Here is a 17,588-nt window from a genome sequence, read left to right on the forward strand (position 1 = left end):
AAAGCATTTTAAAAAGGCACCAATATAAAAATGTTTATAAGTATTTAATACATTAAATTCAGGATTTTCAGAAACCAGTTACTGTATATTTTAATTATTTTGCAGAAACTGGAGAATTAAAAAATATTTCTAAAATAACTTTTGTATATACAAACTTCAATTTCACCCCCACCTTTTTTTTTTTTTTTCTTTTGGATTTGGAGAATTTTCTGCTATAGAATAATCAAAACAGACAGTACTTACTAAAATAATATATAAAACAAAACTGCAGAGGACCACAAATGTAAAATTTTTTTTTTTTTTTAACAAAGTGATCAATCCAAAGTTTTTAAAAAAATGTAGCTAGCACCTCTCTTATAGTCTAAATTCTATCTGGAAATGAGGGGCATACAGTTTTTGTTTAGATTTCTGCAGCCTCTTCTGCTTTTTTTCTACCTGAACAAACCATTTGGAGATAGGATGAAACAAGATTTGGAAAATATTCAAAACATAAATTTTTAATCTGGATACCTTCTCTAAGTTTTAATAAAAGACTGTGGTTTGAGGAGGTGTGTAACTGGGACACAAAAACTATAAATAAGTTTTTAAAAGCTCATGAAAATATTCTTGTCTTTCTCTATTTACCAACAAGTAAAAGTTACTATTTTTTCTCTATTTTCTTCCTATTCAAAAATGAATTTATATTTCTTTAAATTTTTATCAATCACCATAAATTTATATTTTCATTGTTTCACTTTGTTCTGGAAGTAGATAATAAAGACCTGAAGATTTAAGTTTCATAATTTTCACTAGTCCTAAAGACACACCAGTAAGGTCTTATTATTTCTTAATACAATCAGGTATTAACTATAATTTTAAATGTCTATGTTCTTGTAACATCTGATAACTTTAATTGCTTCTTGAATTTTCTTTTAAAGAATGCGTGTGGTACACACACACACACACACACACACACACACACTGCCTGTATGCAGGACAGACGCTTCATACTTTGTCCCAAATCCGAACTCTAGGCTCTTATTCTTCCATTTTGTCCTTCCAGAAAATTCTTTTTTTTTTTTTTTTTTTTTTTTTGCAGTACTGGGGATCGAACTCAGGGCCTTGTGCTTGCAAGGCAAGCACTCTACCAGCTGAGCTATCTCCCCAGCCCCCAGAAAATTCTTAAAGGAATGTTTCAACATCTTCAAATCTCTTTCTTCCTATCTACCTACTGGTCACTTTCACTGTTTTAAAAAGCCTGCTTAGTATGGCTTTTAAAAAGTGATTATCACTATTCCAAAGAGGCAGCATGCTTCTCCAAAAAGAGCTGGAGATAAAAAAAATCTGGGCAAAATTAGGGCAAAGTGATGTGATGAATTTCTGAATTTTTGCCAAAATGGAAAATACAGAGGATAACCCATTTTCATGCCCCTCAAATACTTTCTGCACTGTGAAATCTCACCTAAATAAACTGGGCATACAATTGTTATGTAAAACTTTGATTTATTTTGTGTCTGACCCTCATATTTATTTTTAGGTGCTACCACATTGCATATTTCCCTTTTTGATGAAGGGGCACGCAAATACAGCCATTCAGAGTTTCTCAGAAAGCACTATGTTCACAAAAATTCTTTCCAACCTACAAATGTGAATTGACCTTGTCCTCATTTGTCCCTACCATACCTTGATCCATCACCTCTTTCTGTTCATCATACCAAGAAGCTAAGAAAATGCAAGTACACACTTGTAGCAAATATACATTCACAACTATTAGCTCCTTTCAGTAAATAGTTCTTCATAAAAAATGAAATCAGAAAAGGAGAGTGCATTAGTACTGTCTTCATAGGGGAACTACAGAATTCTTTAGGTTCACCTAAATTTAGTTTCATCCAAGGGCAGGTAGGTAGGTATATGATTATTCAAGAAAAAACAAAAACAAACAAACAAAAAAACCCAGAAAGAAAATTCATAGATGATACCAGCAGAAAATCACATACAAGCAAAATTGTGAACATAGTGACTGGCATCCAAATGTTTCCCTAAATTACAGTAAAACACGAAATCATGAGCCTTAAAATTACTTAAACCTCATCCAAAAGGAAAACAGAAATGTCATTTCAATTATGATTTGGGAGGAGTTAGGACAGGTGGAGGTGAGAAAGTCTCAAAGATATGCTTTCTCTTTGAATAAAGTTCAAAATGTACCAAGGCATGCAGGAAAAAAAAAAAAATATATATATATATATATAGTTGACATTTTATACATCTCTGTTTTGGTGCATTCTCTCAGATTTAAAGGAACAGTTTGGACATTTCTCCAAAAATAATTATGATAGGAGTTAGTAAAAGAGAGCCGAATTATAACCATTTTTATCCAGTTCTAGCTGTGTTAGTGCTTAGCAGTTGCTTAAATAAGCAAACGGTAAACTAGAAAATGAATTAAAAGCAGCAACTGGGGCTGGATTTGCTAATCTGACCACAGTTTTCTAGTCTCGATACCTCTCACATCACATTGTCGCATTCTATTCAATGATCTTTTAGAGTAGCGATTCGTTACTGCTTAATAGAAAGTTTGGTATTCAAAAATGTTTATCCAATAATCCAGTCATGGTCAGGCCTGTTTTCCCAAACACAAGCAGCAAGTTCTGCCTTCCCTTTGTGTCCCCCCAAATGACTCGAGAATCAACATCACTTGGTTCCTCCCCTCTAAAGCTGCTGAATGGAAAGAAAAAACAGAACACCCACATAAGTGAAATTAAAATCTTCACATGAAATATGGCAACATATGTTATGTATGAATTAAAAGATGAAAAATTCTCAACTAACGGATTTACAGAGCTGAATGTATATATAAAAAAAAGCAACAACAGAAAAGCATGCAGGACCTTTGCTCAAAGGTTCTGTCATATTCTACACTCTAAGGGTAAGAGAAAACTTCACTGCTTCTTTGTTTGATCTGTAGTTCAGTGAACAGATTACAAAAAAGTTCCCCTTTCTCTGCAGCAAAAGTAGTGAATATTGTTACTGAAGAATTAAATACTAGATTAGCCCTAGTTCAATAACCTTATAAGGTTCAAGTTACCACATTCAGGTCAAATTAGCAATTGCTCCAAGGAGATTTTGAAAGAAGTAGCCTATAGCATGAGTTTTCAGACCTTCTACTCCAAGAGTAAAAGAGGAATGGACTATGGACAGAACACTGAGTGGTCACAGCTTGAGAAAACCAGGAAGAGAGAAATACCAGAAAAGGGATTTCTAGTGGGTTTTCCTCCTACTGTTAGCCTAATTATATTTTTCTGCTGACTGGTTAACACTGATTAAATGTGATAAAGTGACAATCGTAAGCATACTTTTAGAAACAAATACATATACTATGCTGCCATCACATTACAACTTAAAAAAAAACAAACAAACAAATCCCAAATGAATTTATGGAAAGTGGAGTCCCACCTGGAAATTACTGACTGCCTCTTATCCATTCTTGTAGACCATATGTTATTCTGAAAACTACATAAAAATACTATTAAAGGTGTTAAAAGTAAGGCTGCCAGGGTGTCTATAAAATGCCAGTCATCAAAACTATGGAAAAACAGTGCTTAAGTTTAGAAAAATAAGATCAAAGGACCTCAGATGTATTATAGTGGTCCTTAACTACCTGTAGTTTAAAAGTTTTGCTATATGGTACAGTGTAAAACATACTGAATTATAAATTCCATAGGGGAAGTAAACATAGAACCCACGACGACTCAACTCATCCCAGGCGTTTTCACTGAAAATAACAATGTGTTTGTGTTCCATGATCTCTAAAGAACAAAAAACCAGTTTACATTTTGAAACAAGTTCTTTGAAGAGTAAAATTACTTATACCATTTTAAATCGCCAAAGTCTTACCCAGAAAACCCTAAACTTTCCTGCCTTCAATCATAATCCTGAACATCAATGGCAAATTAGAATATCTTAGGTGAATCTATATGAATCAAGTGATTTTTCAAAGCACAGTATGCCTTATATCTATATGTGGCAGAAATGAACTGCTTTAAGTTCCCACAAAATAAACAAGCCAAGTTATCAGGAAACAATATCCCCGTCCCTTCTCTCTTCTGCTTCTTCCTTATTGTAATTAGGCAGAGCAAATGACACTGCGTCCACAAAATAAGAATTATTGACAGTAATAATTTTTTTTTAAAAAAAGGTATGTCAACATCTGAGGGAAGGTGGGATTGTAAGTGCAGTATTTCTTCATGTGCAGTCCTTTACTTCATAGGGGTCCCCTTTGGAATGAAAAGGCCTAGTGGAATGTGTGCTCCCCTCGAACAATGTGTGATGAAAACTCGTAACGGTCCTGGCTTCGATAGCCACAGATGTTGCATTCCAGTGGGTCCCGGTAGCCATGGCAGCCCATGTGAATGGTATACATGACATGGTCTAGGAAAAGGACTCGGCAGTGCTCACACTTGAAGGCCCTTATCTGTTCTCCTTCTCCATTGAAAACCTTATAGATGTCCTTCAGGGAGCCCTTGGAAGCCTTGGTGGTATCCAAAGCCTTGACATCCTCCTTCATGTAAGCTGGGCTTTGTTTCCTCTTGGGATTTAAGGCAGGGTTTCCTTGGTAGGACTGGTGGTCATCATGGCTGCTTTCTGAGTCAGTTGAATCCAAGCAGCTATTGCTGGGAGAGGCCTCTCTTTCCTGGGGTCGACTCTTTGGTCTGATGAGAGAGATAGGGCCATCCATGTTGTTTTCATGACTATCAGAGGTTTCCCTGCTAATGGGTCTTTCTATCCTGTTTGGATGATAGACCTGAGAATAAGCTGAGCTTATAACTGGGGCCACCTCAGCGATTGTGCTTGGCGGGTGCTGCATCAGAGGGTGAAGGGCCTCAGCTCCAAGGTAGGTGATTGCATTGTTGATGGCTTGGTCCATCATGTGAGACTGCATCAGCTCAGCCTCCTTCTCATATGTTAAGTTCATATCAAAGTGAATATCTGGGTAGCTGAATCGCATGAGCTTTTCCCCTGGAAGGAGGAGAAAGAGAAAAGAAGGAAAAATGAGAAAAGAAAAAAAAAAAAAGAAATCAATTATCAGATTAAAAGCTATAAAAAGGAATAAAGTTAAGTAATCACTTCCATTTTCCATAAAATGGAATATATTTATTCTTTAGAGCAAGTGTTTGGGCTCCTTACTTATACTGAGACTGAGACACTCTTACCATGAAAAGAGAATCAGTCACAAAAAGTCATGTGAACTTGTTCTAATGCCATCACAGACTACATTTAGCCTGGAAGGTATGTTTGAGTTTATTCTATTTTCACTTTCTATTAAAATTCTCACTTGCATGAAGCTTAGGGACTAGGAAAAAGAATAAATGTCAGGTGAAAATAAGTCAGGTACTATATTTTTTGCATATTTCAAACTACTAAGCTATTAAGATCATGAAAGAAAGTTATTTGGTTATAATGTGTCACCATACTCTTGTGTAGGATCAATTTGGTTATTTTACTGCTATTTGAGAAAAACATCAGTCAGTCATTGTATGTCATTCTGGAGGATTCAAAAAAGTCTTTATTAGAGTACTTTTAAAAGTTGTATCAACTAATAAAATGAAGTTAAAGGCTACTTAAAAATAAGTTAGGGGTTATTTCCAAATATAGTTGCTCATAATCTTGGAAGATCTCATATTTTATTACTTTGTTTCTAGAAATCAATAGTTACTTACTTTTACATCATCACTTTCTTATTCAGATATGTGCAATGATCCTGTTATGTACATACATTGTTAGTTTTCTGTGCTTTTTCTTGACTAAAGTATGTTTGTGGTTTTTCTTTAATATTTACTTCAATGAGTATAATTTTACTCTAATATGCAACATAATATTTGAAAATATACAACAGTTTTGGTGTTTAAAACAGGAATGGCAACTTCAATTTTTCTCAAAATATTGCAGATGACAGAAGTTGTCTTGTAAAAATTCTATCATTAAAACAGTGTGGTATTTGCTTATTTTCATAGGTGAATCACAGATAAATATTTCTTAAAAATATATGCAGAATTCCTATATTTCTATGATAAATATAATTTATAATTCTGATAGCAGAAGTAGATTCAGAAAACTGAATTCTGGAAAAGGACATTCAGGTAGTTAGTATTATTTCAGATTTGAAGAAATAGTCCCAAAGATAGATCAGGGTAATGACTGGAGTAATAAAAAACTGAAGAAAAATGATGAGAAATTATCTCATGGCAACCAATTTAAGATATTGCAATGTCAAGAGTTTCAAAGTTACGTTAGACAAACCTGATCTATATTCTAAAAGAGCTTACACTTTTGAGGGAATGAGAGCAATTTAAGGATCATTTATAATACAGCTCAGTGTATGCTATAGGGTCAAATAAGATACATATTTAACTCGTTTACTCATAGGGGAGTAAAGAAATACTTCTTGAAGGAGGTGGTGTCAGGAATAAGAATGTGGTGGTCAACACTAGTCAAGCAAAGAAACGGGGTGGAGCCTTTGGTGGGAAGGCTCAGGCAAAAGTGTGTGACTTATAAATAAGGAAGTACTTACATTTTAACAGGCCCGAGAGGAAATAGATGAGAAAGATCAATCAGATAATATAAACAGGGTCCATTCAAAGCAAAGGAATTAGAATTTTATCCTGAGAGCAATAGGAACTGAAGGGGTTAAACAAAGAAGTAACCTGATTATTAACAAGAAGATTTAGGAAGTTGCTGTAGTGATCATGGTGGCTTGAATTAGTGTAATGTCAGTTCAAATGGAGAAGAATCAACAGAATGGATTTTAAAATTAAATTTAAAATTACAGTAGTCAGGGTTTGGCGATTATCTAGATGTAGACAATGAGAACGAGAAAGGAAGGATGACGCCCAGTTTTCTGGCTTGGGAAACTTAGTGGATGGCAGTGAGATAAAAAAGATGACAAATTCAGTTTGGGGGCACTATGAGTAATAGTCATGTCCAGTAAGTCCTTAGATAAAGTATCAAACTTGGGAGAGAGATCTGGGTTTAAGATGTAGAAAGAGAGTCATCAGTTGATAGAAGGCAACTTCTGAAGCAAGAGAACACACTATATCACTCAGCAACAGGTTAACTGTGAAGAGTCAGAAACAGAACCTGGGAAACAATTTTAAGTCAACTAGTAGACAAAGCCAAATGGTATTTACCATCATGTTTAGAAAGCCCTGGAATGAGGAGTTTCTAGGGCTACAAGAATGTTCCTACCAGGCTCACTGCCCAGACCATAGTCTGGGAACTTTCAGACCCCAAAATTCCTTTACCAAATGCTTCTGAGTGTGCTTCCAGTCTCTACAGTCTTGTTCATGGGTTCCAGTCCCCTGAATACCAACTGTGCCACTGAAGAGCATTCACCTAAGCTTGAGGCATAGCCATGATACTACTCTTTTTGTGCTATGTGTACAATAAAAAGAATTTGGAAAGGCAAGGCAGCAGTGTCTAAATGGGTGCTTGAAGCACCATTCTGATAACAGAACCAGGAATGGGTCTAAGGGAGGGGTCTGGCTGCAGGCCAGGAGGTGGTTCTGCTCATGCTGCCAAGGTCTGGCGTGGAGCACTAAGGAATCTGAGAATCCTATATTTATTTGAACTTAGTCTTCTAAGTTAGGAGGGTAGAACATCTGTTTTTCAGCTTTATTTAAAATAGTAAACTATTAGGCATATGAATGGGGGTCTCCACTTACTCTTTTTCTTCATAGTTGAAAAGGATAAGTCCATAAAGAGGAATGAGAAGCAGCAGTCAGGGAAGTTGGAGGAAATGCAGGAGAGATCAGTGTTATAGAACCAAGGAAAGTTTATGTTCAGAAGGAACTGACTATTCAAAAGTGGAAAATGTTTTCCAGGAGTTGGGTGAGAGATACAGTCTACAAGGGTCCACTGGGCTTGGCACTGAGAAAGAAAGCTGCAACATCCATGAGAATGATTTCAGTGGAGCATGGGGAAGAAAGCCAGGTTGCATGAACCCAAGTAAAAAGAAAGAAATCATGGAAAGTAGGCACATAATTCTTCCGACAATTACATCTTTGAAGAGAAATAAAAAGTAGGTGGTAGTAACTAGAAGGAGACTTGAGCTCGAAGACTTTTTTTTATAAATTATGATATCTTATCACATAAATGCTGACAGGCAAGTGAGAAAGAGGAAAAATAAAAGTGTGAGGTATCTGGGGGGCCATGACAGAAAAATTCCAGAGCACAAAAGGAGGAATCAGAGGGACAGTGCTTTTATGAAATAAGGAAATGAAGACTAAAGTATTAATGAAGACACACATGATCCTGTAGGATTGGTGACATATTGAAATCATTTCAACTCATTCTCTAGTCATCACCAAGATGTAAGACACCAAACAGAGGGCAAAAGGCTCAAAATGGCTACGATGGAGAGCAGGAGAGAAGTTTGGGGAGATATTAAAGGAACGCCCCTACATAGTGTGGATCCAGCTGATATCGAGATCAGAACATCATTTATCCATAGACTATGAGATTTTCTCCAAAAGTACTTGCAGCTGAGGTATAAACATGGAAAAGATGCTCAGTCAGTTTCATGAGAGAGAGTGAGGTTTTACCAGGAGAAAGTGGCAGGACAAGCCAGGAGGAGTCAAGCATGCCAGCAGGAGAGTGGCAAAACTGATGGAAGAGACAGAGACATCTGCATAAAGTTCAGAGATCACTGGCCTGGAGCTCTTGATGAGGTCAAGAACAAAATTTAACTGAAGAATATGGTGAAAAGAAATTTAAGGCAAGTGTGGAATGATGAAAAAATTCATTTCAAGAACAAGCACAGCAATAGTCACTGTAGCTATTCTTTGCTGTATCTTCTTAGGATAGAATCCAAATAAAGAAAAAAATTCTCATTCTTCATAAAAACATCTAATGTCATTACTTTAGAATCATACTGTAATTTTCTAAAAATCTGTCTCTTCTCTAAGGAATATAATTAAGAGTAGCATCTCTGTCATAAGAAACATGACAAAAATGTTACAAAGAATAGACTATAAATTCAGAAGTCAAAAAGAATACTAATAAATTTCCTATTTTTCCAACTATACTTAGTGTCTAGTTGGATATAAACAATTAATGTCCTTCAATAAATTAATTTTAAAAATAAATATAATGGTTTGTGACCCCCACTCCCTGCGTTTTTTTTTTTTTTTTTTTTTTTTTTCCTCCTCAAAGATACCTATTAAAAAGGATGACAGAGGAACAGAAAGAAATATTACCAAGCAGGGCTCTGGGTATAGTCTTGAACTGACCTAACAGAAATGATGAGCCCTAGAATCACTCATTAGGCTTCTTTCAGTGAGTTCTCTCTAAATCACTCCAGCTGATCACAAAGCAATATTTTGTTGATTTGTTAGTTCTTCGATTTAAATCACAAGGAAATCTTCTCAAAATGTTATTATGGGAACAGAATTTTAGTGCCCCTTTCTTTCTGAAATAACCAAAGAAAAGGTTTTCTCCCAATCACCCCTCAATCAGGATGTCCTACAATGCTGACTTTAGAATGTGAGAATGTTTTAGTATTTTTTATCTCTTCTTATTTTTACCTACACATGTCTTCAAAATATATATATTACATATACAGTGAATGACATTTCTTTAACAATTCTTCCCATTGAATATAATTTTTACATTCTAAACAAAAGATTTTTTTTTTTCCTTTAGAGACACCCTACGACTTACAACATACATTGAGAATGATGCCAATGCTGGGCGTATCAAAGAATATCTAAGGGTTTGGAAATGAAAAAGGCAAGTTTAAATATATGATACCTAATCTTTTCAGTTCAAAATCATAGGCTGGATGAAAAACAAGGATCAAAATATACAGTATAGAGCCACATATGAAATATCTTGAATGTAGGTTGCTACATTATTTTTCTATTATAGAATTCTGGAAAAAAATAAAATATCTCTTAATTCTAGATCAAATACTAAAAGAATTAATACCATGTTTTAAAAAGTAGTATAAAACCTGGTATTACTGCAAAATTAAAAAGTTATAAAACTGGTTAAAAGGCTAGACCACATAGCCCTTATAATGGATGATTATTATTATATGCTATTTTACTTTATATATCATTACATTTTGAGGTTGAGACTGATGACTAGCAGTCTTTATTTCTCTTTCTTATGCTCACATACCTAAGGTCGTGTGTGCGCGCGCGTGTGTGTGTGTGAGATGCAGATGGAGTACTATGGATAGAAAAGAATAATGGAGAAGAGATGAGTATTTTTTTCATGATCTGAAATGTACCATATATATTTCTAATACATGGGAACTTCCCTTTCCAACTGAAGCCACCTGGTAAAGAAACAAAAGCGTTTGTATTGCTTACCCACAAACTTTTGTGGAGTGGAGCTTTTACGTTTTCCCATATTCCCCGTGAGCTTCTCTATGACAGCAGGTCTCTCAAAAGGCACCAGAGAAATATTGTTGTCCATAATAGGCTCTTGTTCCTTACAATCTTCCATAGGAGGTACTATATAAAACCATACAAAAAGGCAATCTGATAATTTCTTCAACAATTTGAAATATACAGACATGAATTTGCCATCCCAATACGTTATAAAAAATATAAGCTAGTATGTTTGAATGAAAGCAAGTAGAAAGAATAACCTCTAGTATGAAAGATTACTCTTTAATTTTACACACACACACACACACACACACACACACACACACACACACACCAATCAGCGGAATTCATTTTTATTTGAGTTTCTCTCAAATCAGTGACATAAACTGTTGGCACTATTGGTGGCAAACATGTTCATTTGGTTTCTCGTCTTATGCTTAAAAGTCTTTTTAACATCGATTAAAATCAATACTAATTCAAGACTGCATTATTTTAAATGCTTTTGGAGATTATTTTTATAAAACAACTTAAGAAAGTCAGCTTGTTTCAGAGAAAACCTTAACTAGATACTCAGAATAACAGCAAAATATTTGACTACTTCTCTGCCACCCCCATCCCCGTGTATTTTCCTGCAGCAGATTTTCTGTTTGATGAGTTGTTAGCCTTATTGGCAGTAGCTTACATACCTGCACAAAGTAGCTTTCATAAAGGAGATCCAATTCTGAACATGTCTATGCATAGTAAACTGTGGCAGCTTTATGATTGTAATTTATTTTAAAAAGAGCTCTTTAGCAAGATAAAACAATCCATTTCCAAATTGGCACATTGGCTCACTAAACTACTGCTCTAATTCATTTGACATAAACTTTCCAATGCTGCTCTCTACTTATCCCATTTGACTAAGTTGCTATGGGCTATTATGTCAGCCCTTAGATATTGACATTAGATACTGATATTCACAGTATGGAAAATAAAGGTTGTTTTTAATAGAAATACTGGCCAAGGATTTTTAATTAAGGATAGGGTAACATTTCAGATCAGATTAGTTGATTAAAACTAATGTTCACAGGAAAGACCTAAGGTTCCATATCTTTAGCTATCTTTACTTGTTCAACATGTACTAAAAAATTATTTACTTTGATCCTTTAATTTGTACAGGACTGTCCCACTGTATGAAATATAATGCCTTCTTATTCATAAGGGGATCCTGGTGTTAGATACTAAAAGTAAGAAAGCAAAGACAAAAGGGAAGAAAAATGAGTATAGAATTCAGGTAACTCATTTGATAGTCACTACAGGTTGCTAATTTTGAAAGCATAAGAGATACCATCAAGAAAGGTTTCCTTAGTTTGGACAATTTAAGGAAATTAACGTTCATTCTAACCAAAACATAGATTGGATGGGCCAGAAAAAGTTAATCTTCAATCTGCACTAAAGATTAAAATTCTCTGGCTATGAATAGCAAGAAATTTTGCAACTATTAAATGTTAATACGGAAAAACAAATTCCAAGATGAGATTCAGTAAGAAGGAAACATAGGTAATTTTCTACACTGAAATTATTCATGATATTGTCAAGCAGAAAATGTATATCCCACGACATTACATAAAACTTCATTTATTTATTTACTTTGTGGTACGGAAGGTAGAACCCAGGGCCTCACACATGATAAGCAAGTGCTCTACCAGTGAGCTGTATCCCCAGCCTTTTAAAAAATTATGTGACAGCGTCTTGTTAGCCTCAGGCTTTGAGTAGCTGGGATTACAGGTGTGTACCACCATGTCTGGTATTTTGAAATCTTTCAACAACTACATGAAAAAAGATTACTTCAGAGAAAAATCAAGAGATTCTAAAAAGAAAGCAAAGAATTTTTAAAAACAATCAAGAATGACCACAGAATTCATATGAAAGGGTCAGAAGAATGGGATGGTGGTGGCGATGTGGTGAAGAGTCAGGTAATATGAAAGACAGATTATGGTCAAAATCTTAACCTTTTGGGGAAGGAGTAGCAGATTCACAGGTATTTACTGCATTATTAAAAATAACTCGAAAACTAAAGCAGTTCATGGGTGAAACAAAGATGAAAATATATCACAGACCTAGATCCAAAATGAAAAAAATTTGCAAGAAAAAAAAATGTTGTAAACTTTGCTAAAAAAACAGCAAAAGTGGTTAAAGGGGTTTGCCCCCAAATTAAATATGCTAAGTAGTTGTGAAATGAGTAGTTTAAAACTTGGCAGTTCTGGTCTAAGTCTTACCCCGAATTTTCATATTTGCACATATTTAACACTCAAAACGAAACCTGGGTGTGGGAACTGTCCCATACCACATCCACCTCAATTCAGATGATTTGTCCCAAGTTCAATGAAGCTCATGTGAACTGAACACAATGACTCTGGCAGAGCTCTGGTCTAATCTCTTCTTTATAACAGTCCTTAAAGTCCAAACTGATCTTCTTTTACCATACTGGGAATAATAATAACTGATATATACTAGGTGCTAAGTACTATTTTAAGGCTTCACACTTAATAATCCATTTAATTCTTTAAACAACCCCAAGAAAGTGGTGTTCTTACTATTTTATTTTACAGAAGAGGAAACAAAAATCTGGCTATCTTAAGTAATTTCTTCTGTGTATACTTCTAGTTAGGAGGGAATGTTACTACTAGGAGGTCTGAATCTGGAACTTGAGCTCTTAACCACTATGCTGTCCTGTTCTTCGTAGATGTGTCTTAAGCATCTTATAAACCAGTTGACATATTTGTAACATCTGTCAATGGAAAAGAACTCTTTTCCTCAATTATGCAATCATGTAATCTGATTTTTTTGCTTTCATGAATCTGGGAGCAAATCGATAGAATGTTTCTGTATATATACTGCTTAAAACACAAATTCTCTTAGGTTTCAGATATTTCAATTGCATCTATCACACTGTAAGACATTTAGCTAGGCTAAAAACATACCAATATCTTAACTTTACTTTTTGAGCAGACTTCATAATCAAATATCTTCTTTGACCTTGTTTATTGTTATGCTAGAATTGTATCATTATTTCATCACACTGATAAACCATAAAGGTAGAACCATAATAGTACTCCCAATATAGCTTTTACTTTCCCTTCTCCCTCCCACCCCCCTTCCTCCCTTCTGTATCCCTTCTGTACTGGGGATGGAAACCAGGAGCATGTGCATGCTAGACAGACACTCTATCACAGATCAACATTGCTGGCCCTTTTAAAAAGTTTATTTTGATATAGGGTTTTGTTAACTTGCCCTGGCTGGCCTCAAACTTGTGATCCTCCTACCTCAGCCTCCCAAGTAGCTGGGATTATAGGCATGCACCACCACAATGGCCCTAACACACATTTTTTTGTTTGTTTTGTTTTGTTTTAACTTAAAATTCAAATTCCAAGAAGAAACAGACTGAAGGACCTAGATTACGTCACAGGTCTACCCCTGGATAGGTGAGGGCTGCGAACTGCACCAACTGCCCCCACAGATGCATGCAATGGGAGAGAGTTCTCTAAAGGAACATGGAACTCTTAGCAAGAGAATGAGGGGATGTCAGGCAGGCAAAAAAAGATGTCTTGTATCTTGTCACAAACTTTCTCCATGTTGCTGAATCTAAAACCAAAACTTCTCATTTGTGTGTTATTTTCTTGACAGCATTCAACAGTGCTGATATTGATCCTGTCCTGTTTTTACTCACATTCATTGCTCTTTTATTCCTCCTGGTGTGTTCTTGGTCTTCTAGATGTCTCAATATATTTATCTGCATTCCCTTACACTATGGTTTGGATATGTACATGTGTTAGAAACTCGGTCTACAATGTAATAGTACTGAAAGGTGGTGGGACCTAGTGGAAGCTGATTAGGTCACTGGGGCACAGCCCTTGTGAAGGGATTAAAGCTGGTCTCACAGAGTGGCTTAGGTCTCCCAGGAGTGGATTAGTTCCCAGGAGACCAGGCTCTCTTGCTTCCTCCCTCACCATGAGACTTCTCTCTTATACATGACTCCAACATGTGATGTTTTATACCATGAGGCCCTCACTAGAAGCTGATGTCAGTGCTCTGCTCTTAAGCCTCCAAAACCATGACTCAGAATAAACATCTTTTCCTTATAAAATACCTAGCCGTAGGTGTTTTGTTATAGCAACTCAAAATAAATTAAAATACTTTATTAAAACCTATTAGTTCACACTACTACCTATATAATGATGGCTACCATATCTTCATTTCCTAGCCAGATCTCTCTCAAAAGCTCAAGATATATATGTATATATGTGTATGTATATATTTCTCCTAGGCAGTTTTACTTGACTATCAAAGATGTGTTCAAAAACTGAGATTTCCCTTTTGTGCCCAAACCTATTTTTCTAACTTCCATCCCAAAGAATGGCACTATGACCATCCTGTCCTCCATGCTATACACCTGTGGTAAATCCCAAATTTCTTCCTCTCATCCAGTTGTATGCCTCACCTTCTCCTCACCACATCTCATTACAAACATACACAGAGGTACATCTGTAGTTGCTCTCGATTACCTAATCTTTCTATATATTCCAGGCCACGGAGTCCACCTCAACCACAGCAACAATCTCCTGGTTGGTCTACGTGCTTCTTGACTCCTCTGATCTGTGTCCCACATTTTTAGCAATAAAATATAAATGCAATCCTATTTTTTAGGTTAAAGTAAAAAATTCTTTGTCTAGTACTACAGGCCCTTCAGGTTTGGTCCAGAACATATATCTTTACTCTCACTACCTTCTCTTGTCTTTACAAACTGGACTCCAAACATACAAAGTTCCTAGTAGGTCCCTAGACTTCTGTGGTCTTTTAGACTTCTGTTTCTTCACATATGCTGTTCACTCTGAATAAAATGCCCCTCTCCACTCATTAGCTTGTTATTTTTAACTTTCAAAACTAACTCAACATAACTTCCCCCTGGAAATTCCTCTTAGAAATCAGTCTGATTTAGGTACCTGTCTTCTATGCCCCATGACACTTGCCACACAGTGCTCTAACTGTTGGTTTACCGATTTGTTTCTTCCAATACCCGGGAAAAGCCTTAGAGATTGCATTTTATTTCACTTTCTTTGTGAGACAATATTCAATGAATCTTTACAATATGACTTACCAAAGGAAATGATGTCGCACAATGGAAATAAGAGAAAAAAGCTTACTAGAAAGTTTGTAGATTCTCAATTATACCTCCAGGGTTGGGAAAAAGAACCTCCCTTCCCAAAATAATTGAAAGCACAAATCTATGAATTCATAGCTTTCAAGCTGGCTGACTTTCTGGTTCACACTTTGATTTTTGTCTTCTGGCAAGAAGGCAATTAATTACACAGTTTGCTTTTTAAAGCTTTGTCTTCAAGCTGAACGGTCTTGAAAAATGAGCATAAAGATAACATAGAAATAAGATAAATAATCTGCCACAAAACCAATTCATTGTTATCTTTATTTCCTAAAGTAAAAGTCATGAAATTCTTCCCCTTTCCTCAAAATCAATCAACATTTATAAAAACTTTTTATTCAACTTCCTAAATATGTTTTCAATGTTCCTCTGGTTCTCTTGTCCTGCCACTGCCTCTTCATCTCTTCCTTGGCACTACCACTTTCAGTCTCTCCTCACTCCCACCCCCTACTACTCCAGGCAGATTTCAGTCTTATATTCTGCATTGGTGACATCTGTCTTTAAAAGACACACATTTGATTAGCCAGTGGTTTTCCATCACTATGAAATATAGATACTTGATTAGTACAAAAGGCTCTGCTTTTGTATCACGGCCTCCTACCTCAGTCTCATTTCCTACCACTCCTTTAGCTCCAATCATACCCAGTGTCAAGGAATCTGCTAATGATCTTGTATTCCTTCAAGCCTCTTGCCTCTTCTCTGCATGGAATGTACAGCCTGTGTCCTGTCAGACACATGCAATTCTAACCATCTCTCATTCTCAGATCAAACACTGTGTCATGTAAGAAGTTTTCCTGTATTCTCCATCAGGCTACCCCTACATCCATGTTCCCAAACTGTAAACACATCTTCATTAACAGTTTTGCTTCATGTCATTTTATTATTTTTAAAATGTATGTATTTCCTAGCAGAATGTAAGTATACAAAGGATATTGTGCTCATTTATCTTTAAATCCCCGAAATGTTTCACAGAACTTGGCAAACAGCAAGCAGACCCTCAATAAATGTTTTCTGAATGAAGTAGAAGAATGCCTCTTCATCTTCAGACACTTCCTTAATAGAAGAGCCAATATGGGGATGAACTTGTTTTAGAAGAGAGAGGTCAGATATGAACAAAAATTCCCTTTATAGACCTAATGGCAACCACACCAACTGGCAACCCTAACTCCTACCACTAAAAGGAAAAGAAAAGAGGTAGATACCCCCTGCTTCACTCTTTCTACTGAGGATTGCTTTAGATATTCTGGGTTTTTTATTCTTCCAGATGAATTTCATAATTTCTTGCTCTATTTCTGTAAGGTACATCATTGGGATTTTAATTGGAATTGCATTGAATCTGTATAGCACTTTTGGTAGTATGGCCATTTTGACAATATTAATTCTTCCTATCCAAGAACATGGGAGATCTTTCCATCTTCTGAGGTTTTCTTTAATTTCTTTCTTTAGTGTTCTGTAGTTCTCACTGTAGAGGTCTTTCACCTCTTTTGTGAGATTGATTCCCAAGTATTTTATTTTTTTCGATGCTTTTGTGAATGGGGTAGTTTTCCTAATTTCTCTTTCTGAAGATTCATCACTTATGTATAAAAATGCCTTAGATTTATGTGCATTGATCTTATATCCTTCTACTTTACTGAATTCACTTATGAGATCTAAAAGTTTTCTGGTGGAATTTCCTGGTTCCTCTAAGTATATAATCATATCATCAGCAAACAGGGATAGTTTGAGTTCTTCTTTTCCTATTGGTATCCCTTTAATTTCTTTGGTCTGTCTAATTGCTCTGGCTAGAGTTTCAAGGACGATATTGAAAAGAAGTGGTGAAAGAGGGCATCCCTGCCTTGTTCCAGTTTTACTACTAAGCAATAGTAACAAAAACGGCATGGTATTGGTACCAAAATAGAAAGGTGGATCAGTGGTACAGAATAGAGGACACGGACACAAACCCAAATAAATACAATTTTCTCATACTAGACAAAGGGGCCAAAAATATGCAATGGAGGAAAGATAGCCTCTTCAACAAATGGTGC

At 35.7% G+C, this 17,588-nt stretch overlaps 1 protein-coding gene across 12 annotated transcripts in view; it reads right to left on the bottom strand.

Annotated features, from left to right (window-relative positions):
• Positions 1-1,046: 1,046 nt before the first annotated feature.
• Positions 1,047-17,588, bottom strand: part of Ikzf2 (IKAROS family zinc finger 2) — a 154,496-nt gene continuing 137,954 nt past the window's right edge. For all 12 annotated transcript variants that reach the window (XM_047545506.1, XM_047545502.1, XM_047545505.1 and 9 more), the window contains 2 exons: positions 10,347-10,490; positions 1,047-4,992 (listed from right to left, as the gene is read on the bottom strand). In XM_047545506.1, coding sequence (XP_047401462.1) covers positions 4,268-4,992; positions 10,347-10,490 — 869 coding nt within the window. In that variant the 3' untranslated portion in view covers positions 1,047-4,267. The remainder of the gene's footprint in view (positions 4,993-10,346; positions 10,491-17,588) is intronic.

Source organism: Sciurus carolinensis, chromosome 3, assembly GCF_902686445.1.
Source record: "Sciurus carolinensis chromosome 3, mSciCar1.2, whole genome shotgun sequence".
Classification (NCBI taxonomy): Eukaryota; Metazoa; Chordata; class Mammalia; order Rodentia; family Sciuridae; genus Sciurus; species Sciurus carolinensis.